General features: G+C 35.1%; 1 protein-coding gene across 1 annotated transcript in view; it reads right to left on the minus strand.

Moving 5' to 3' along the window:
- Positions 3,656-18,331, minus strand: part of ARHGEF38 (Rho guanine nucleotide exchange factor 38) — a 147,373-nt gene continuing 132,697 nt past the window's right edge. Inside the window, exons 11-14 of the mRNA XM_005681342.3 lie at positions 15,573-15,716; positions 14,555-14,753; positions 14,147-14,406; positions 3,656-4,231 (exon numbers count right to left, since the gene is read on the minus strand). Coding sequence (XP_005681399.2) covers positions 4,046-4,231; positions 14,147-14,406; positions 14,555-14,753; positions 15,573-15,716 — 789 coding nt within the window. The 3' untranslated portion in view covers positions 3,656-4,045. The remainder of the gene's footprint in view (positions 4,232-14,146; positions 14,407-14,554; positions 14,754-15,572; positions 15,717-18,331) is intronic.

Genomic DNA, 18,331 nt, shown 5'->3' on the forward strand with positions numbered 1-18,331 from the left:
ATTTAGCCAGTATCACTTTTCTGTTTTCCATATTGTGCTTTTCTGTTAAGATTATTTAATCAGAGATTTTAGTGACTTAAAACTCTAAAAGGACACTGGTTTAAAGTCAGAAGACCTGTTTTTGAATCCCATTTTCTCCATGTGTTAGCTATGTGATCTTAGTTTCCTCCTCTATAAAACATAAATGGTAGAGAATGAGATAAAATGGAAGGCCTCTAATATTCAAAGATTAGGTGATTCTGACTCTTAACAAGGATGTGGTAGTACTGTTTATTAGTAACAGATTATAAACTATGGTGACCATAGGTTGTATAGGAAATACATCATTTTACAGAAATACATCTGGCACAATAATCAAAATTATAAGCAAGTAGAGAAAGCCATACGTTTACATGCTGTAATATTATTTCTTTAAGAGAAGCTGTATTTAATTTACTAAGAATACATTCACAAGATTTTTGAACAAGAACATCTTGTTCTGGCATATACTAAAAATGTGACTTATCTTCCTGAGAAATTAAAGCAAGTTTTGTCTGTATCCAGAGTGTAATATTGTGAGCACAGTTATTGGCTCACAGATGCAGCTTGAATTCCTGGAGTAAATATTCTTATATTGGAATGATTTTGTAGGTCACAGAAAATTTAATGACTAACTTTATATATATACTATTTAGTATATATATGAGAGGTAATTGAAAAAATAGACTTTAAAATTAGTAGCATTCTGTGAATAGTAGGATATCTCTATAAAGCATATAAAATCTAGTGTCCTTCCGGTCAGTGAAATTGAATTCCTTCCTCATCACTATAATGTAAATGTACATGTCTTAATTTAGCTTAAATGTTGTGAGGTTTCTCAGTGTATTCAAGTATTGAACCGTGTACTGAGTACCTTAAGAAGCCATATAGTTTTGACAAATAGGATCTAAATAAAGTGATTTTGCCATCTTAGGATATAAAGATTTCCTCTCTTTATTTACAGTAACTTTGAGAGGGTTTTACAATTAACAAAAGTCAAAGAAGTTGATGGAAAATGAAGAGTGTTTAATTCCATGTTACTAAATGTTTGTAAATCATTAAATAGTCATCACAAATAGTGACAGGCACTTAATAGCCATTTATTTCTAAAAGTCCAAGTTATATTTTAGGGAAGATATGGAATATACCAATACTTAAAACTGTTCATGCAATGCTGCATTTATATGACTAACAATGTGCGTGACATTTCTTCTGCACAGTTATTCCTTCATAGAAATGTTTTATTAATAAATACTAAGACCAGATATTTTTCTAAAATATAAGAAAAGTTCACATAGTGGCTTTGTGACTCTTTCACATGATTTAAGCACCCATGGTAACTTTGTATTGAGGTGAGGTGAGGTGAAGTCGCTCAGTCGTGTCCGACTCTTTATTACTAGAGTTTAAAAAATAATTTCTAAACTTTATTATGTATATAGCTTAAGGCATCTGTATTTAAAAATAAATACTAAATAAAGTGTATACATATACCTGTTTGTTTGTTTAATAAAGAGAAACAGCCACAAAAATTTCCCCTTCATTCTTAGTAAAAAATACCTATTTCAGAGAATTATCTACTATATAATAACATTTAATTTTAAAGACAAAGAATAGAATTACATTAGCATTCCTTTCCTTAAATGCAGTGATGTCACCAACAGGTCTGTCTTTTTAAACTTCTTGAAGACTTATACATATATGGGATTTTATTTCCCTTAGACCCAACAAAATAATGCCTGACTTCAAAATTACAATTACTTGATTTTAAATAATATACTTTTAAAATGTATATATTGTATAATTTTTTTTAAAAAAGCCTAAATAGCATATGAAATGTAGGTCGTATTTTTAAAATACCAACAACATTGCTTTATAGTAATGCATATTTGCCACAATAGTGGGGGGCCTGCAGAAGGTGGCTTCACTGTAAGTCTTGCTCAGTTACTAACTGCAGCTGTGATTTCAGTAGTGTGGTTTCTTCTAAGGTCAGATAGGAAGCATCAGTCTTAGGACTACACAGGTAGAGAGAACTTCTAGTCACTTATTTCAGCCATAAACCCAGATATGTGTTATTTATATAATTCTTCATGTCAGGAGTATTTAGGTCACAGCTAATTTAAATTTTATAAAAATTCCCCACTAGTTGTTGGTATATTCATGGTTGCCACAAGTTACAAGTTTGGATTTTCTTTTGCTTTACCCTAAGCAAACTGGAATTTACTTACATTTCACTATTGAATACAAAGGACCCTTTAAAAGACAAAAAGTTGCTATACATCCAATCTTTTGGTACCCAACTCAAAACAAAGTTTTATGCAGAAACAACTTATAAATAGAACCTGATAAACCTTGTTTAAGAATTTTAGAAACAATATCATAAAATATAAATTTTTCTGTCATGTAATGTCTTCTCATGAATTTCTATGGATGTACATGTCCTGTGTGTGTGAAAAGTCAACAGCTCTCTGAAAAATGGCATTCTTCATTTTTTTGTATTCCTCAGTAATAGATGTAGCAATATGTATTATTGAGATCAAATCTTTGAGAGTAATTTTAACTTTAAAATTGTAAAATTTAATATATTAACAAATTTTATGTGGACAATGAAAATCTACCTTAGTTTGGTTTTTAAAAGAAACCACTTAGTCAAACTTAATCTTTTTTTCTACTCCAAAGAAACATCTTTAGTTCAACAAAATGTCTTGGGACAAGATATGCCTGAAATCTTAGAGGACGGTTCTGAGCTATTCCTAAATGAAAGTTCAGTGTCCCAGGACATTGTGTTACAGCAAATGCTATCCTCAACGCCTGCCTTGTCTAAGTACAAATCAGCAACTAAAAATATTTACATCTTGGCTCAGAACATGGAACACACATTACTCATTCATCATCTACATGATTGAGTGATCCAAAAATTTTTTCTCATTAAAGTATCATTAGTGATCATGTAGGATAGTTTTTAAACAATTTCACTTTCAACAATGTTTAAGCAAAAAATAAAAATAATAAACATAGGTACTTCCTGTTCTCTAAGCTAATCATGGAAGTTTCAATAGCCCTTGATTTTGAAAAATTTCTCAATACTTAAATATGGACCTAGAGGAAAATGGTCCTCATCAGTGTTGATTATTTTTACCACTATGTTCTTTGCTGATAGTAAATATATACCACGTAATGTTTAGGGGTATGGACCTCTATAACTAGATCTAGGTTTGAATTTCAGCCCTACCACTTACTAGCAATTTAACTTGGACTAAATAAATTACTTTATCTATTTAGGCCATAGTTTCCTCATAATGTTTTGAGTATCAAATACTTTATCACATATAAAGCATTTATAATAATGTCTGGCATTTGATATGCATTCAGTAAATGTTAGATATTACCATTATGTGATTCAGGGTTTTTTTTAAATTCAAAACTACCATTAAAGAGAGTCCACATCAGGCTTCTAGTTAACTGTTAATTAAGTAATTGATTTCTGTTCTTATGTCTTTTTAGTACACTCCCTGGTTCATGCATATATATGTATAATCTGTACCACATAGTACGCATGTATGTGTGTAAACCCTGTAATTTTATGGTATATATGTGTGTGTAGGTATATACATGCATGCATGTTCAAAAGAGAAAAATACAAAACCAAAAACATTTAAGGCAAAATACATAATACAGAAAAATACGGTAAATTGAAAAACCTTTATCCTTAGATCCAGCCTTTCATGATGATAAAGAATACATTTCCCCTTTCAGAAGATCACTTTCAAGGAGTTGATAGTTGGAGCTTTGGCTGTGTTTTGCCGTCCTGTGTGTTTAGTGTTTCCTTCAACATGCATTCCTTATAGTACATTTTGAAATAATCTTGTTTGGAAGCATAGTCTTCCTTAAAATCTGAAATGGTGTCAGTTCTTATATTAATAGTTTCGAGGTTTCTTGATTTCTAGGCCAACATTTTGTAATGGCAGTTTTATGAGGTAGTCAATCAACAAACAACTTGCCAGAAAATGAAAGTCAAAGGCTTATTTTCTTAAGCATAAGTCATCTTCCCAAGGTAGTTAGCTGGAACATAGCCTTTCTGTCCTTGAACTTCAGCTAACCACCACTCTTTATTACCACTTAGGTCACAAAATCTAAGTATATGGACTCTTTGGTATTCCTGAAGGCTAAGTTCATGGTCACTCCGTGCTTGAAAGGCATGAACTGCATAGAAAATCTAGACAAAGAAGCAAATGATATTATTAGAAGCAGAACCTAAAAATTTAGACAAACATAATAGATTTCCAAGATTTGGAATTTTCCTAAAGTTACATTCTCCCAACTCCTTTGTTGGATTTATTTTGCCAAAGTATGGTCCAAGATGAAAACAATTAAATTTCCATTCTTATTGTTCTGTTGGAAGGAGTCTAAATTATTCATTCTTGAAGGCAATTTGGCACTTTTTATTAAATCTTTTTAATGTTAGCTTTTTTTGATTCAGTAATAGCTCAAAGAGTCTCTTCTACAGAAATACAAACACTGGAAGAGATTATTGCATAATAATGTTAATGTAATACCCACTTACAAGGTGAAAAGTGGGAGGGAGGTGGAATAACATTAAAGGTTCAGTAAACAATAGTTAAATTCTAGATGCTTACACTAAGGAAATTTGTGGTCATAAAAATACTGTTTTCTGAGACAACACAGGAAAATGTTTATGATAAAATACTCAGTCAAAAAGAAACCAGATGTATGATATAAGTCTAATACTGTTAGATGGTTTTCTTTGAATAGTATAATTATTAGAAGTAGAACCTAAAATTTTACACAAACATAATAAAGATTTCCAAGATTTAGAAGTATTACTAAATTTTTCTTGTTTTTGTTTTATTTTATAAACTTTTATAATGACTGTATTAAATTTATATTTTAAATTGAGTGACCAGAATTTTTATTTAATCTTAAAAGAAAACTTGATAATTATTAGATGCATAAGAAGCCTCTAAGTATTTAGTCCCTCTTCCACTAAGACTGTTAATAAAAATGTTTAGTTGTGTTATAAAATTAAGCAGTCAGCTAACAATATTTATTCATTCACTTATTTAATTAAAATTTACTATGTATCTATTAGTTGCCAGATATTATATCATCAGAGCACTTGTAACCCCACCAGGGGAAACAAATGCCAGAAAAAAATGGGGGTACATGCAAAAACAACAAAGCAAAACAAAAAAAAACACCATGCAAATGCAGGTGATAAATACACACACACACACACACACACATATATATGTGTGTATATATGTGTGTATATATATATATGTGTGTGTGTGCATATAAATATAAGCTAATTTATGAGCTGGTTTTGGAAGAAGTAACCTTTTATAGGACACAAAGTTAATAAAGAGGGTAGATAGTTCCTATTCAAAGGTACAGAGATGAATACACGGAAACAGTACATGGGAAAGGCAGGCAGATTTGCTTTCTCAAAACTGAGGGTCAGGATAAAAAGGAAATGAGAAATAAAATAAATCCATTGAGCAGGAGGCTGGATTGTGGAGCGGGGACTACAGTTGATCCTTGGGCAATACCCAACTGAGTGGATCTACTTACACACTTTTTTTCAGTAAATATATTGTAAAAAAATGGGGAGATTTGTGACTATTTGAAAAAACTCACAGATGAACCACATAATTAAGAAATATTGAAAAAATTAAAAATGTCATGAATCCATAAAATACTAAATTACTAAAGCATAAGATGAGTGATATTTAACAAAAATTAATAATGTTAGTTTTCTTACTGTTTTCTAACTTTGCTTTCAAAGAATTATATTACCATTCAGTATGCCTCATAACTGAAGAGACTGCATATCAGCCTGTCATCACAGGTAAGTGATTTTTTTAAAAAGTGTAACATTTCCAGTTTGTATTGGTGGGCCAAAAAATTTGTTTGGGTTTGTTTGGATTTTTCAGAAAAACCCAAACAAACTTTTTGACCCACCCAATACTATGACTATGACTATTATACTATATGCCAAAAAAATTTTATGATTTAGTTATTAGTGAATAGGTTAGACTGCTGCTGCTGCTGCTGCTAAGTCACTTCAGTCGTACCCAACTCTGTGCGACCCCATAGACAGCAGCCCACCAGGCTCCACCGTCCCTGGGATTCTCCAGGCAAGAACACTGAAGTGGGTTGCCATTTCCTTCTCCAATGCATGAAAGTGAAAAGTGAAAGGGAAGTCACTCAGTCGTGTCCGACTCTTTGCGACCCCATGGACCACAGCCTACCAGGCTCCTCTGTCCATGGGATTTTCCAGGCAAGAGTACTGGAGTGGGGTGCCATTACCTTCTCTGAGGTTAGGCTACTGTGAAGCAATCATGCTGATTATATTAGGCTACCATAAAACAATCAGTGCGGCTTTGTTTTCAATGCATAAATTGTTATACCTGTAAATAAATATGATTTTTTATATAATTTTTTCATTTCTGATGTCTAGCATTAGTAATGCAAGTAAAACTACATTTGCTTTATATTATATAATGTTGATGTATTAAGAAGTGATTCATTTTGTAAACAAATGACAAACTTACATATCGGTAAATACAGTAAAGTATTTTAAATGTATTCTTTTCCTTATGATTTTCTTAATAACATTTTTTCAGTTTTATTGTATGTATATATATAAAATACATAAACATAAAATATATGTTAATCAAGTGTTGATATCATCCTTAAGGCTTCTAGTCAAAGTAGACTATTAGGAGTGAATCAAAATCTTTTGTGGATTTTCAGCTGCCCAGGGGTCAGCTCCCTCACCCCAGAGTTCTTCAAGGGTCAGTGGTACAGATACAGCATAAGCTGTTCTTTAGAACTTGAACTATATAGCTTTTGATGGTATTCTGACACCACTGACATGTATCATTTCAATAGCTCTAGCATGAGCACCTCACGGAGAGGAGCCACATTTTAACTTTTCTCCATTGACCACATCAATGATATATAGTAGGAATTCAAATATATGTTGGTTTGTTTTGAAAGTAAGGCTGAAAGGCTTGGATGTCATACAAGAACACACAAGATATCTTGAGTCATACAAGATACATACAAGACAGATTGGTGGGTATGTATCATTTTGCAATTTAAAGAAGTAAGTTCAGTTCAGTTCAGTTCAGTCGCTCAGTCTTGTCCAACTCTGCCACCCCATGAATCGCAGCATGCCAGGCCTCCCTGTCCATCACCAACTCCCCGAGTTCACTCAGACTCACATCCATCGAGTCCGTGATGCCATCTCATCCTCTGTCGTCCCCTTTTCCTCTTACTCCCAATCCCTCCCAGCATCAGAGTCTTTTCCAATGAGTCAACTCTTCGCATGAAGTGGCCAAAGTACTGGAGTTTCAGCTTTAGCATCATTCCTTCCAAAGAAATCCCAGGGCTGATCTCCTTCAGAATGGACTGGTTGGATCTCCTTGCAGTCCAAGGGACTCTCAAGAGTCTTCTCCAACACCACAGTTCAAAAGCATCAGTTCTTCGGCGCTCAGCCTTCTTCACAGTCCAACTTTCACATCCATACATGACCACAGGAAAAACCATAGCCTTGACTAGATGGACCTTGGTCGGCAAAATAATGTCTCTGCTTGTAAAGAGAAAACCAAAAGGGAGATGCCATAGATTCTTGAGCAATGGAATGGTAACAATCATTTCAGTTCAGTCACTCAGTTATGTCCAACACTTTGTGACTCCATCGACTGCAGCATACCAGGCTTCACTGTCCATCACCAACTCCCGAACCTAATCAAACTCAAGCCCATCGCGTCAGTGATGCCATCCAACCATCTCATCTTCTGTCATCCCCTTCTCCTCCCTCCTTCAATCTTTCCCAGCATCAGGGTCTTTTCCAAGGAGTCGGTTCTTCACATCAGGTGGCCAAAGTACTGGAGTTTCACCTTCAGCATCAGTCCTTCCTATGAATATATAGGACTAATTTCCTTAAGGGTTGACTGGTTGGCTCTCCTTGCAGTCCAAGGGACTCTCAAGAGTCTTCTCCAACACCACAGTTCAAAAGCATCAATTCTTCAGTGCTCAGCTTTCTTTATAGTCCAACTCTCACTTTGACGAGACAGACTTTTGTTGGTAAAGTAATCTCTGCTTTTTAATATGCTGTCTAGGTTGGCCATAGCTTTTCTTCCAAGGAGCAAGCAACTTTTAATTTCATGGCTGCCATCACCATCTGCAGTGATTTTGGAGCTCAAAAAGTCTCTCAATGTTTCCTTTGTTTCCCCATCTATTTGCCATGAAGTGATGGGACTGGATGCCATGATTTACTTTTCTGAATGTTGAGGTTGAAGCCAACTTTTTCACTCTCCTCTTTCACTTTCACCAACAGGCTCTTTAGTTCTTCACTTTCTGCCCTAAGGGTGGTATCATCTGCATATCTGAGGTTACTGATATTTCTCCTGGCAATCTTGATTTGAACTTATGCTTCATCCAGCCCAGCATTTCACATGATGTACTCTGCATATAAGTTAAATAAGCAGGGTGACAATATACAGCCTTGACGTACTCCTTTCCCTATTTGGAACCAGTCTGTTGTTCCATGTCCAGTTCTGTTGCTTCTTGACCTGCATACAGATTTCTCAGGAGGCAGGTAGGGTGGTCTGATATTCCCATCTCAGGTGAGAGATGGTAGCAATAATGACCACCTTTTATAGATCTCACAACAGTTTACATGTCAAATGTGCTATATCCTTAACAACCCTGTGAGATGAAACTTGGAGAAGCAACATGGTCCTAATCATAGAGCTAGTTGGTATTACTTGGACTGTACCTTCCAACTCCAAATCGTGTGCTTCATTCATTTCTCATAGTACTTTAGGAACCAAACTTGTTCTAGCAAGGATGTGCAGAGTGTCTTTTTGTAGAAAGGGACTGGAATCTCTAATATACTGCTGCTGCTGTTTTTGTTGTTTAGAAAGTAAAGGCATTGAATATATACATAAGAACAGAGTGGAAGATACGGTTTGCAAAAGCTTTCAGGAATATGGTCGATTATAATACAGCTTCTGAAATAATCTTTAAGAGCCCACATTAGTAGTTGCTAGTCATCTTTTGCAATTTTTATACATATTATGGGGCTTCCTAGGTTGCGCTACTGGTTAAGAACCTGTCTGCCAATGCAGGTAGATATGAGACACGAGTTCGACCCCTGGGTTGGGAAGATCCCCTGGAGGAGGGCATGGTAACTCACTCCAGTATCTGTGCCTGGAGAATCCTATGGACAGAGGAGCCTGGCAGGCTGTAGTCCATAGAGTCACACAGAGTCGGACACAACTGAAGCAACTTAGCATGCATACATAATATACATACTTTATCAGTGCAGCTATAGATTTTTTATCAAGTCAGGTTACCTACTAATAATATGATTCCTAAATATTTGTGGTGGTCTTTCAATTTGGGACATATACTCTCAAGGGGAATATGAAATCTACCTAGCAAAGCTTATATTTTAAACATTCAATATAAACACTCATAAAATTGTAAAGTTAAATTACAAAATTATATACTTTGAATACTTTAGATGATCATAGTCCAAAGTTACCTTAGGATGATAATTTTTCAATTTTTAGATATGTTTGTACCTCCATTTAATATAAGATAAATATTCAAAATGGAAGTAAATCTGCTTTTAAAGAGACAGTAGTTGATAACATTAGACTACAAGTTAGAAATTTTCAGTTTGTTATGCATTTAAGAGCTAAAGGTTTTCTCTCTTTTTAAAAAATGTTTTCATTGTTCCAAGCCATATCATTCAACTTTCAGTGTTACTATGTTTTGATCCAGACACATTTATTGCAGTTTTGGAAATTTAAGTCATAAGCATCTGATCCTTTCCTTGGCATTCAATAAAATATATTTTATTAATTACTTCTTTGCAATATATAAAGCTCTGGTTCATTTTATGTACAATATTCTGTGACTACAATCCAGTTCTCCACAACATTTCCTTTTTTAATAACACCCTGAATTATTGTATTATTGACTCATACCCAGTTTATTGGTTACTGTTTACAACCACCAGCTCCTTCCTTGTGGTGCCACTGCCAATTCAGCATTTCGTTATTCTATAATTGTGCATTTAATTATTCCTCCTTTAGTGAGCCACATTACCTATCTTCACTGAATCTCATTTTACTGATTTCATCCCAGCTCTCTAATTGGCAACAACTAAAATCATATTTTAATCTTCCTTTCCAAAACTAAAAATCTGCAAAATGAGCATTTACAATATTATATCATATTAGCACAGGAAGCCAAGATAGTCATATTGTGTGAAAAATGCTCATTCTCTCTCATCCACAAAAGCAAGCCTTCATGCTCTTTAGTTAACAAATATGAATTGTTATCATGCAAGTAATTTTTGTAAAAGAAAAAAGTTTCAAATAAAGGTAAGCACAGAAAAATTTATCCAATTTCTGTGAATACCTTGTTCTTTTATCCTTTCTTCCTTGTCCTCTTTGTTTCTTTCTACCTACCTACCTAAAGTGGTATTAAGTATGTAATTATAGTACACATAATTTTTGCAACCTGCTTTTTCACTTCAAAATATATTTTAAAATCTTTTCATGTCAATAAATAGCTCTCTAAAGCATCATTTTAATGACTAGATACATTATGTTACAGCCTGCTAACTTTTGAAGCACTTTTTAAATGATTACATGCTAGACATATAGCATTATTATAAGCAGTTGAAAAACGTTAAGAGAGGGGATCAGATAGTGAATCTAGAATTATTACAAAACAACCAACTTTATAGAAGTCAAAAATTATGTTCTCAGTATTGTTCACATGGAAAAAGAAAAGAGCACTGATTCTCAGACATTACTTCCCTCTAAAACTGGATTTCAGCCATTATTAAATGTGGTCTTCTTTGAGAAGTACCAAAGATTGTGCCAGCAAGAAAATGGAAGCCTTGGTCTTACTGGAACAAGGAACTAAATTCTGCCATCATCACGAGCTTGGAAGAGAACCTTGAATTTTGGAAAGAAGCACAGCCAAGCAAATGTCTAGACTGCAGCACTATGAGATTCCAAGCAAAGCACCCAGCTAAGCTGTGGTCTGGACTTTTGACCAAGAAAATGATGAGATAATAAATTTATGTGGTTTTAAGCTACTTAGTTTGTGATAATTTGTTATGCAGCACAAAAAACTAATACAGACCATGTCATTATTATTTAATGGAAGAAATCTGAAATTTGAGTTGGGTTATTCCAAGTCAAAGGAAGGGTATAGAGGATCCTATGTGTTCACAGATCCAAGCTGCCTTTTCTAGTTCAGTTGTACCAGTAATAATATTTGTATCTATATCCATGACACCATAGTCTATTTGGAATTGGTTTGAAACTCAGAGGGAAAGGAGAACGAACGGCAGTTTGGAAAGATATCATTAATATACTTTGTTTTGAGCAAAAGAAAATTCTTATTTTTCCCCTCAGTGATGGAAACTTCTAATGGACCTAATTCCCATGATGCATATTGACAGGATTACTCAAAGCAATTAATTACTCTGCAGTAGCAGCAGCTAGTAGGCACTAGATGCAGTTTTAAACTACAAAATCCATGCTGAGCCTAAATGAGGCACTTAATCTAAAAGTTCCTGAAAAGCCAAGGAAAAACTAGGAACTCAACATCAAACCAGCTTTAGGGTGTCTTCACAAATTTCATCCTCCAATGTCTGTCCTTCCAGGTTATTGAGGTAAGGCAAAGTCAGCCAGGACATTTAATCAAGTATATGGATTTCACTTAAATTAAAAATTCATTAATCAGTTGGTATTGTAACATTATATAGTCTTATTAAAACTCTGAATAAGCTAAGAGAGTGAATAAGTGAAAAAAGGGTTTTGAAACTTCAAGACAGGAAAGTGGTAAAACCACACAGGGATGTAGAAATGAGCTTAGAATCAGCCATGGCTGGGAGAAAACACTTGCAAATTACATACCTGATAAAGAACTGTATCCAGAATATATAAAGAATTCTTAAAACTGGATAAGAAGAACAGAAGTGAACCCAATTTTTTAAATGGGCAAATACCCAAAAAGACATTTCATCAAAAAAAGAAAAAAAACAAAAACAAAAAACCAGGAATGGTCAATAAGAACATGAAAGATATTCAACAGCATTAGTCATTAGGGAAATGTAAATCAAAACTACAATGAGATACCACTTCACTTCCATTAAGATGGCTGTGATAAAAAAAAAAAAGGCAATAAGGCAAGAATATGAAGCAACTGCAGTTCACAATCCTTATAGATTGTTGTTGGATACATAAAATGGTGCAATCACTTTGAAAAACAGCTTGGCAGTTTTCTGAAGATTTAATGGTACCAATAAGCAATTCCACTCAAGAAAAATGAAATTCACACAAAGACTTGCACAAAAATGTTCATAGCAGGATTATTCATAATAGAAGCTATCCCAGATATCCATCATTTGGTGAATGGATAAACAAAATAAGCTATATTCAAAGAATAAAATACTATTAGGCAATAAAAAGCAACAAACTACATATCCGTACTACAACATGGGTGAATCTCAAAAAACATTATGCTAAGTGAAAGAAGCTGTCTGTAAAACACCACATACTGTGTGATTTCATTAATACAAAAAATACAAAGAAGGCAAATCTATGAAGGAAAAAAGTAGATTAAAGATTTCTTGGGGCTAAAAGTGGGAAAGAAGAAGGGCTACAAATGAGTGCAAAGAATCTTTCAGGGTAAAGCAAATGTTCTAAAGTTGGATTCAGGTAACTGTTAATATACTAAAAGTCAGTGAATTGTATATTTAAATTGCACAAATTTTATGATATGTAAGTAAGTGCTTAATAAAACCATTTTTAAAGTTTCGAACATGAATTGGACAGCATTCGTGTATTGTTGAAAGAAACTGAACAGATAAAATATTTTTGAAGAGCAGTATGGCACTGTGTATCAAGACTTATATCTCCTTTGATGCTCCAGTACTTTTAAGAACTTGCCTTACAGATAAACTCATTTAAGTGTATAAAAATAGATGAATAACCATCTTGCCTGAAATATTGTTTGAAATTCTAAAAAACCTCAAAATATTCTGAATGTCTATTATTATGGTAATAGTTACATAAACTATGATATATCTGAATAATGAAGTACTATGAAGAATTTGTTAAGGAAGAAGGTAGATATTTGAGTATGGTTGTCTCTAAGATGTATTGTTAAGTGAAAAAAACTTATGTACAACATATATGTTCCCACTCATGTAAGTATAAATATACTCATATAAATACAGTATTTGAAAAGATATACCTGCATATTATCTCTGCAAAGTAGGACTGAGGAGAGAATAAAGACCTTTACTTTTAATTTACATATATTTTTCTACTATTTTAACTTTTCACAAATAACATGTATTAACCTTTTTTTTTAAAGAAGTTAATATTAATAAAAAAGCCACTAAAGAAAAAAAAACAAGTTTAAAAAAGGAACCAGTTAACTGGTCACCACTGGGGATTAACAAATATATTGAAACTTTCTGAGGTAGCAAAAGGAACCCTATATAGTAGTTAACTTACCATTTTGGGAAAGGATTATGCCAATAGACTTTGCACTGGTTAAATGGGGGAATCGTAGCTTTTAAAAGTTTCCGTATATAGTATACGTCATTATGTGGTTGTGTTATGCTAGAGACTAAAAACAACCGATTCATAAATAGCTCACTTACACATTATCTCTAATCCTCACATCAACTTGGCCAAGTGGGAATTACTGTCTTCTTTTCCTCAGTAAAGCATCTGTCTACAACGACGGAGACCTGGGTTCGATCCCTAGGTTGGGAAGATCCCCTGGAGAAGGAAATGGCAATCCACTCCAGTACTATTGCCTGGAAAATCCCATGGACAGAGGAGCCTGGTAGGCTACAGTCCATGGGGCTGCAAAGAGTCGGACACGACTGAGTGACTTCACTTTTCCTCATTTGAGGAAACAAGCTCAGAGAGTTAAATCCCTTGAAAAAGGTACACAAAACAGAAGCTGACACTTCCAGAGTCTCACAGTAAGAGAGAACATGTTTCATGATTTGAACAGCCATGCATCTTCACACCAAGGTTCAAATTCTTACCTGTTCATCTGCCTCTTGAAAACTGTCAACGTCAGTACCATTTGTTTCAGACTTCCCACATGTTCCACTAAGAGATGAGCTGCTCCCACTTATGCTACCTTCTGGGGTGCCTGTGACACCGTCCCTGGCTGGCCGTGAAGACACAAAGAGGCTGATGTTATCAAAATCATCGTCGCAGAACCTGTTCTCAGCATCCACCTTCTGCACTCTTGCTGGATTGTAGGGCTTTAGGAAGGAGGAATACACATATCCTTTTATAACTGGGGAGGAAATAAAAAGAAGAAACAAGGTTATTTATATACTCTTTCCAAACGGTTGCACTTGGAGAAGCACACAGAGGCAGGCCCCTGGGAAGATCTCAAGCAGTAGAGAGGTGGAAGTTCTTTGCATCTTGTGCAAAAAACTCACTTCCTGTGTCAACAAGCCACCTGCTGGTACTCCCCAGCGGATCTTTCTGTTCCACCACAGCCACCAACTCCCCTTCCAGAAGATTGATGTCATATTCTTGTGTAGCATTGCACTTGCGCTTAGCTTGGTAGAGTTCCTCTGTGCTGTATGTGGATAGAAGTTTGGAGCGGTGAGTGTCCGTCTGGCGTGGCACTTCTGGCTGGAAAGTTAGGAGAGATTTTCGTTTAGACAGATGTATCATAAAATCCTCACAAATAAATACTGGTAAGTATTTATTCTCTGGAGGTTTTTTTAAATATGGAAGCCATACATTAATTTGGGATTATTTCAATGTTGAGGCATAGATCAGGCTATTATTGTGAAAGTATTTAGCTGACTTATGCAGTGAAAAATTCTCTAGTTAGCACATGAGGGCAGTGTTGTCGAGAGGAAAGAAAATTTGGTTGAGAATAAAAAGGCAGAGGTTCTAATCCTTCTTGGTTGTTGAACATTTTAAAATTTTTTGCCATATTGTAAGCACTTATGTATTAAGCACTTGATAAATAATATTTAATTAATTAAATGAATATGTGCATGTATTTTCTGGGAAATAATATTAGTAAATTAGGCAGGAGTCAAGAGGCTTGGCCCCTGTCCCAGCTCTACTACTAAGTGACATTGAGAAAGCCACTTCATCTCTGCAGAATAGGATTCCTTATCTAGAAAAATGTAAGGTTTAAACTGTAATGATTTTGCTCTACAAAATTCTGTTCATTCACCTACCAGATATTTATACAGTGCCTACCTGCGTCAAGCACATTTAGGCACTTGTTCTGTATACATCTTGTACAAAACAGATAAAAACCTATGACCTTATGGAGTTCACAGTGCAGAGGGTAGAAATAAATGAGAAATTTCATGTGTAATAAGTAGGTAATTATAAGATATTAGAATGAAATAAGTTATATGAAAAATAACATACTATGAACAAGGAAAACAAGTGATAGTTGTCATTGTTACTGAATGCTACCAAACTCACCAGGGTCTGCACAGGCTTCTTCTTTTCAAAACTAAGTTTCCTCTCAATAAAGGTAGCATTGTTATCCTTTACAAAATTCAGGTTTTGAACCTCTTCTAGTACTCCATTCTGAATTTCAGAGATGCTTGAAGCCAACTGTGGTACCTAAAGGTAGAAACGATACATTTTTCTTGGGACAATTTAAGGAGACTCTAGTCACTATAGAAGAAGTCCAGTTGCACTGGTTTCACCATGTTAAAAGGCCATGTTGAAAGATCCAGTGGGAGTGGGGTGGAAGGAGTGGGGTATCTATGCAACCCCAGCTATTCCAATCTCCAACTGCTTGAGTCTCTATCATCATCCAACCACCAATCTTAGACAGTGGCCTGAGAAAATCTTTGTGACACTTCAGCCCCAGTTATTATCTGACTGAGACACTGAGAGTGATTACCTGATCCCAGTGAACCCCAGAACTATGAGAGACCATAGTAATAAGTGACCATTGGTTGTTTCACACCACCATGTTTGGTGGAAACTGTTATGCAGATATAGACAACTAGAACTGTTCTGAAGCAGTTGAATCCCAAGATTCTTTCTCCATCTCAGTGAATCTTGGTGACTTTCATACTTTAGCAGAAGATGGAAGTTTCTTCTCTGCAAATGGTAAAATGGAGAGTCTCTAGACTTGGACACTAGGCACAAATGACAGTGGGGACCCAAGTTAGAAAGAGGGTAATTAAGTGAGTGGATATAGACTGGATCCAGAGACCCTGCCAGCCAGGCTTCACAGTCAACCATTACCCTTTAGACAGAAAACTTAAAAGGACATCTCTGAAAATTCTGAACAACCCAAGAGGAAAGACCTGCTGAGGGCTATCACCAGGAGTTCTCAAATGAAATTGCAATCAGATTGCTCCACACACTAGTGGACACTCAGAAATCTCTCCTAAAGATATTAATACATTTGCTAACATATAAAATCACTCTGGCACTATTTGTAATAGAAAAAGATTGTAAATAACCCAAATATCTATCAATAGGGACAGATTAATATACACAAGAATACATGCTGTGTGATTTCATTTATATAAAATACAAACTGGGCCAAACAGTCTATGGTAATATAAGTCAGAAGAGTGGTTACCTTTGGAGCACTGTAATCTGGAAATTATAGTTCCCTAACAGGGAACCACAAAAGGCTTATATCTAGATCTGGGTGGTGGTAACTCAGATGCATATATGTGCAAATATTCATTGAGATATACACTTCAGATAGATGCATTTTACTGCATATAATCTTATAAGCTACACTTCAATTTTAGAAGTTTAAAAATGGGGGAAGAATTAAAAAATTAAAATACGGGATGGATCAGAGAAATGCAAATCAAAACCACAATGAATTATCACTTCATATCCACTAGGACAGTCATAATAAAAAGACAGATTGAGGAAATTGGAACCTTCAATCATTACTATTGAGAATGTAGAATAGTGCAACCACTTCAGAAAACAGACTGGCAGTTCTTCAAAAGGTTAACATAGAGTTAGCTTATGATCCAGAAATTCCACTCTTAGATATGCACCCAAGAGAAATGGAAACATATCTATTAAGAACTTGAATGTTCATAGCAGCATTATTCATGATAGCCAAAAAGTAGAAATAACCCAATTGTTCACCAACTGATGAATGGATAAATAAAATGTGATATACCCATAGAATGTAATATTTGGCAATAAAAAGAATTAAGTTGTAAAACACATTGCAACATGGACAAAACTTGAAAACATTATACTAAGTGAAAGAAGCCAGTCACAAAGAACCACATGTTGTAAATTTCTCTTTATACCAAATGTCCAGAATAAGCATATCTGTGGAGACAGAAAGGAGATTTGTGGTTGTCTGGGACTGGGGAGGCTAGGGAAAAAGTGGAGTCACTGCTAATGGCACAGTTTCTTTTGGGAGTGATGACCATTTTCTAAAATTGTGGTGATGGCTGCACAATTCTTGTGAATCTACAAAAATCATTGAATTGTTATATTTTAAACAGGTGGACTGTATAGGATGTGAATTATATCTCAATAAAGTTGTTACCAAAAAATATTGTACAACTAAGCAGTAGACCAGAGAAGGCAATGGCACCCCACTCCAGTACTCATGCCTGGAAAATCCCAACGCTGCAAGTAGCTGTTATAGTCCCATGGATGGAGGAGCCTGGGGGGCTGCAGTCCATGGGGTTGCTAAGGGTCAGACACGACTGAGCGACTTCACTTTCACTTTTCACTTTCATGCATTGGAGAAGGAAATGGCAACCCACTCCAGTGTTCTTGCCTGGAGAATCCCAGGGACGGGGGAGCCTGGTGGGCTGCCGTCTCTGGGGTCGCACAGAGTCGGACATGACTGAAGCGACTTAGCAGCAGCAGCAGCAGCATGTAAAGATGTAAAAGAATGATGAGGCTATGTACTGACATGGATGTTAAACACAAGTGGCAGAAGGGTACTATAGGTTGCTAGTTTGTGTGAGAAATAAAATACATATTTGCATTTATTATACTTTTAATGGCACAATAAAAATAAACTAATGTCAATGGGGGTGAGAGCAGGAGATGAGATGGTTTGGAGTCAGAATGGGTGTGAGGCTGCTTATACATTTTTATATAGCTTTTTCTCTTGAGCCAAGTAAATGTAGCACCTATTTATCCAACTTAACTCAGAGAATAAGTTAAAAGTTAATTATACAACATATTTTTCTCCAAATGTCCATTAAATATTCAGCTGAAAG

Source organism: Capra hircus, chromosome 6 (genome assembly GCF_001704415.2).
Source record: "Capra hircus breed San Clemente chromosome 6, ASM170441v1, whole genome shotgun sequence".
Classification (NCBI taxonomy): domain Eukaryota; kingdom Metazoa; phylum Chordata; class Mammalia; order Artiodactyla; family Bovidae; genus Capra; species Capra hircus.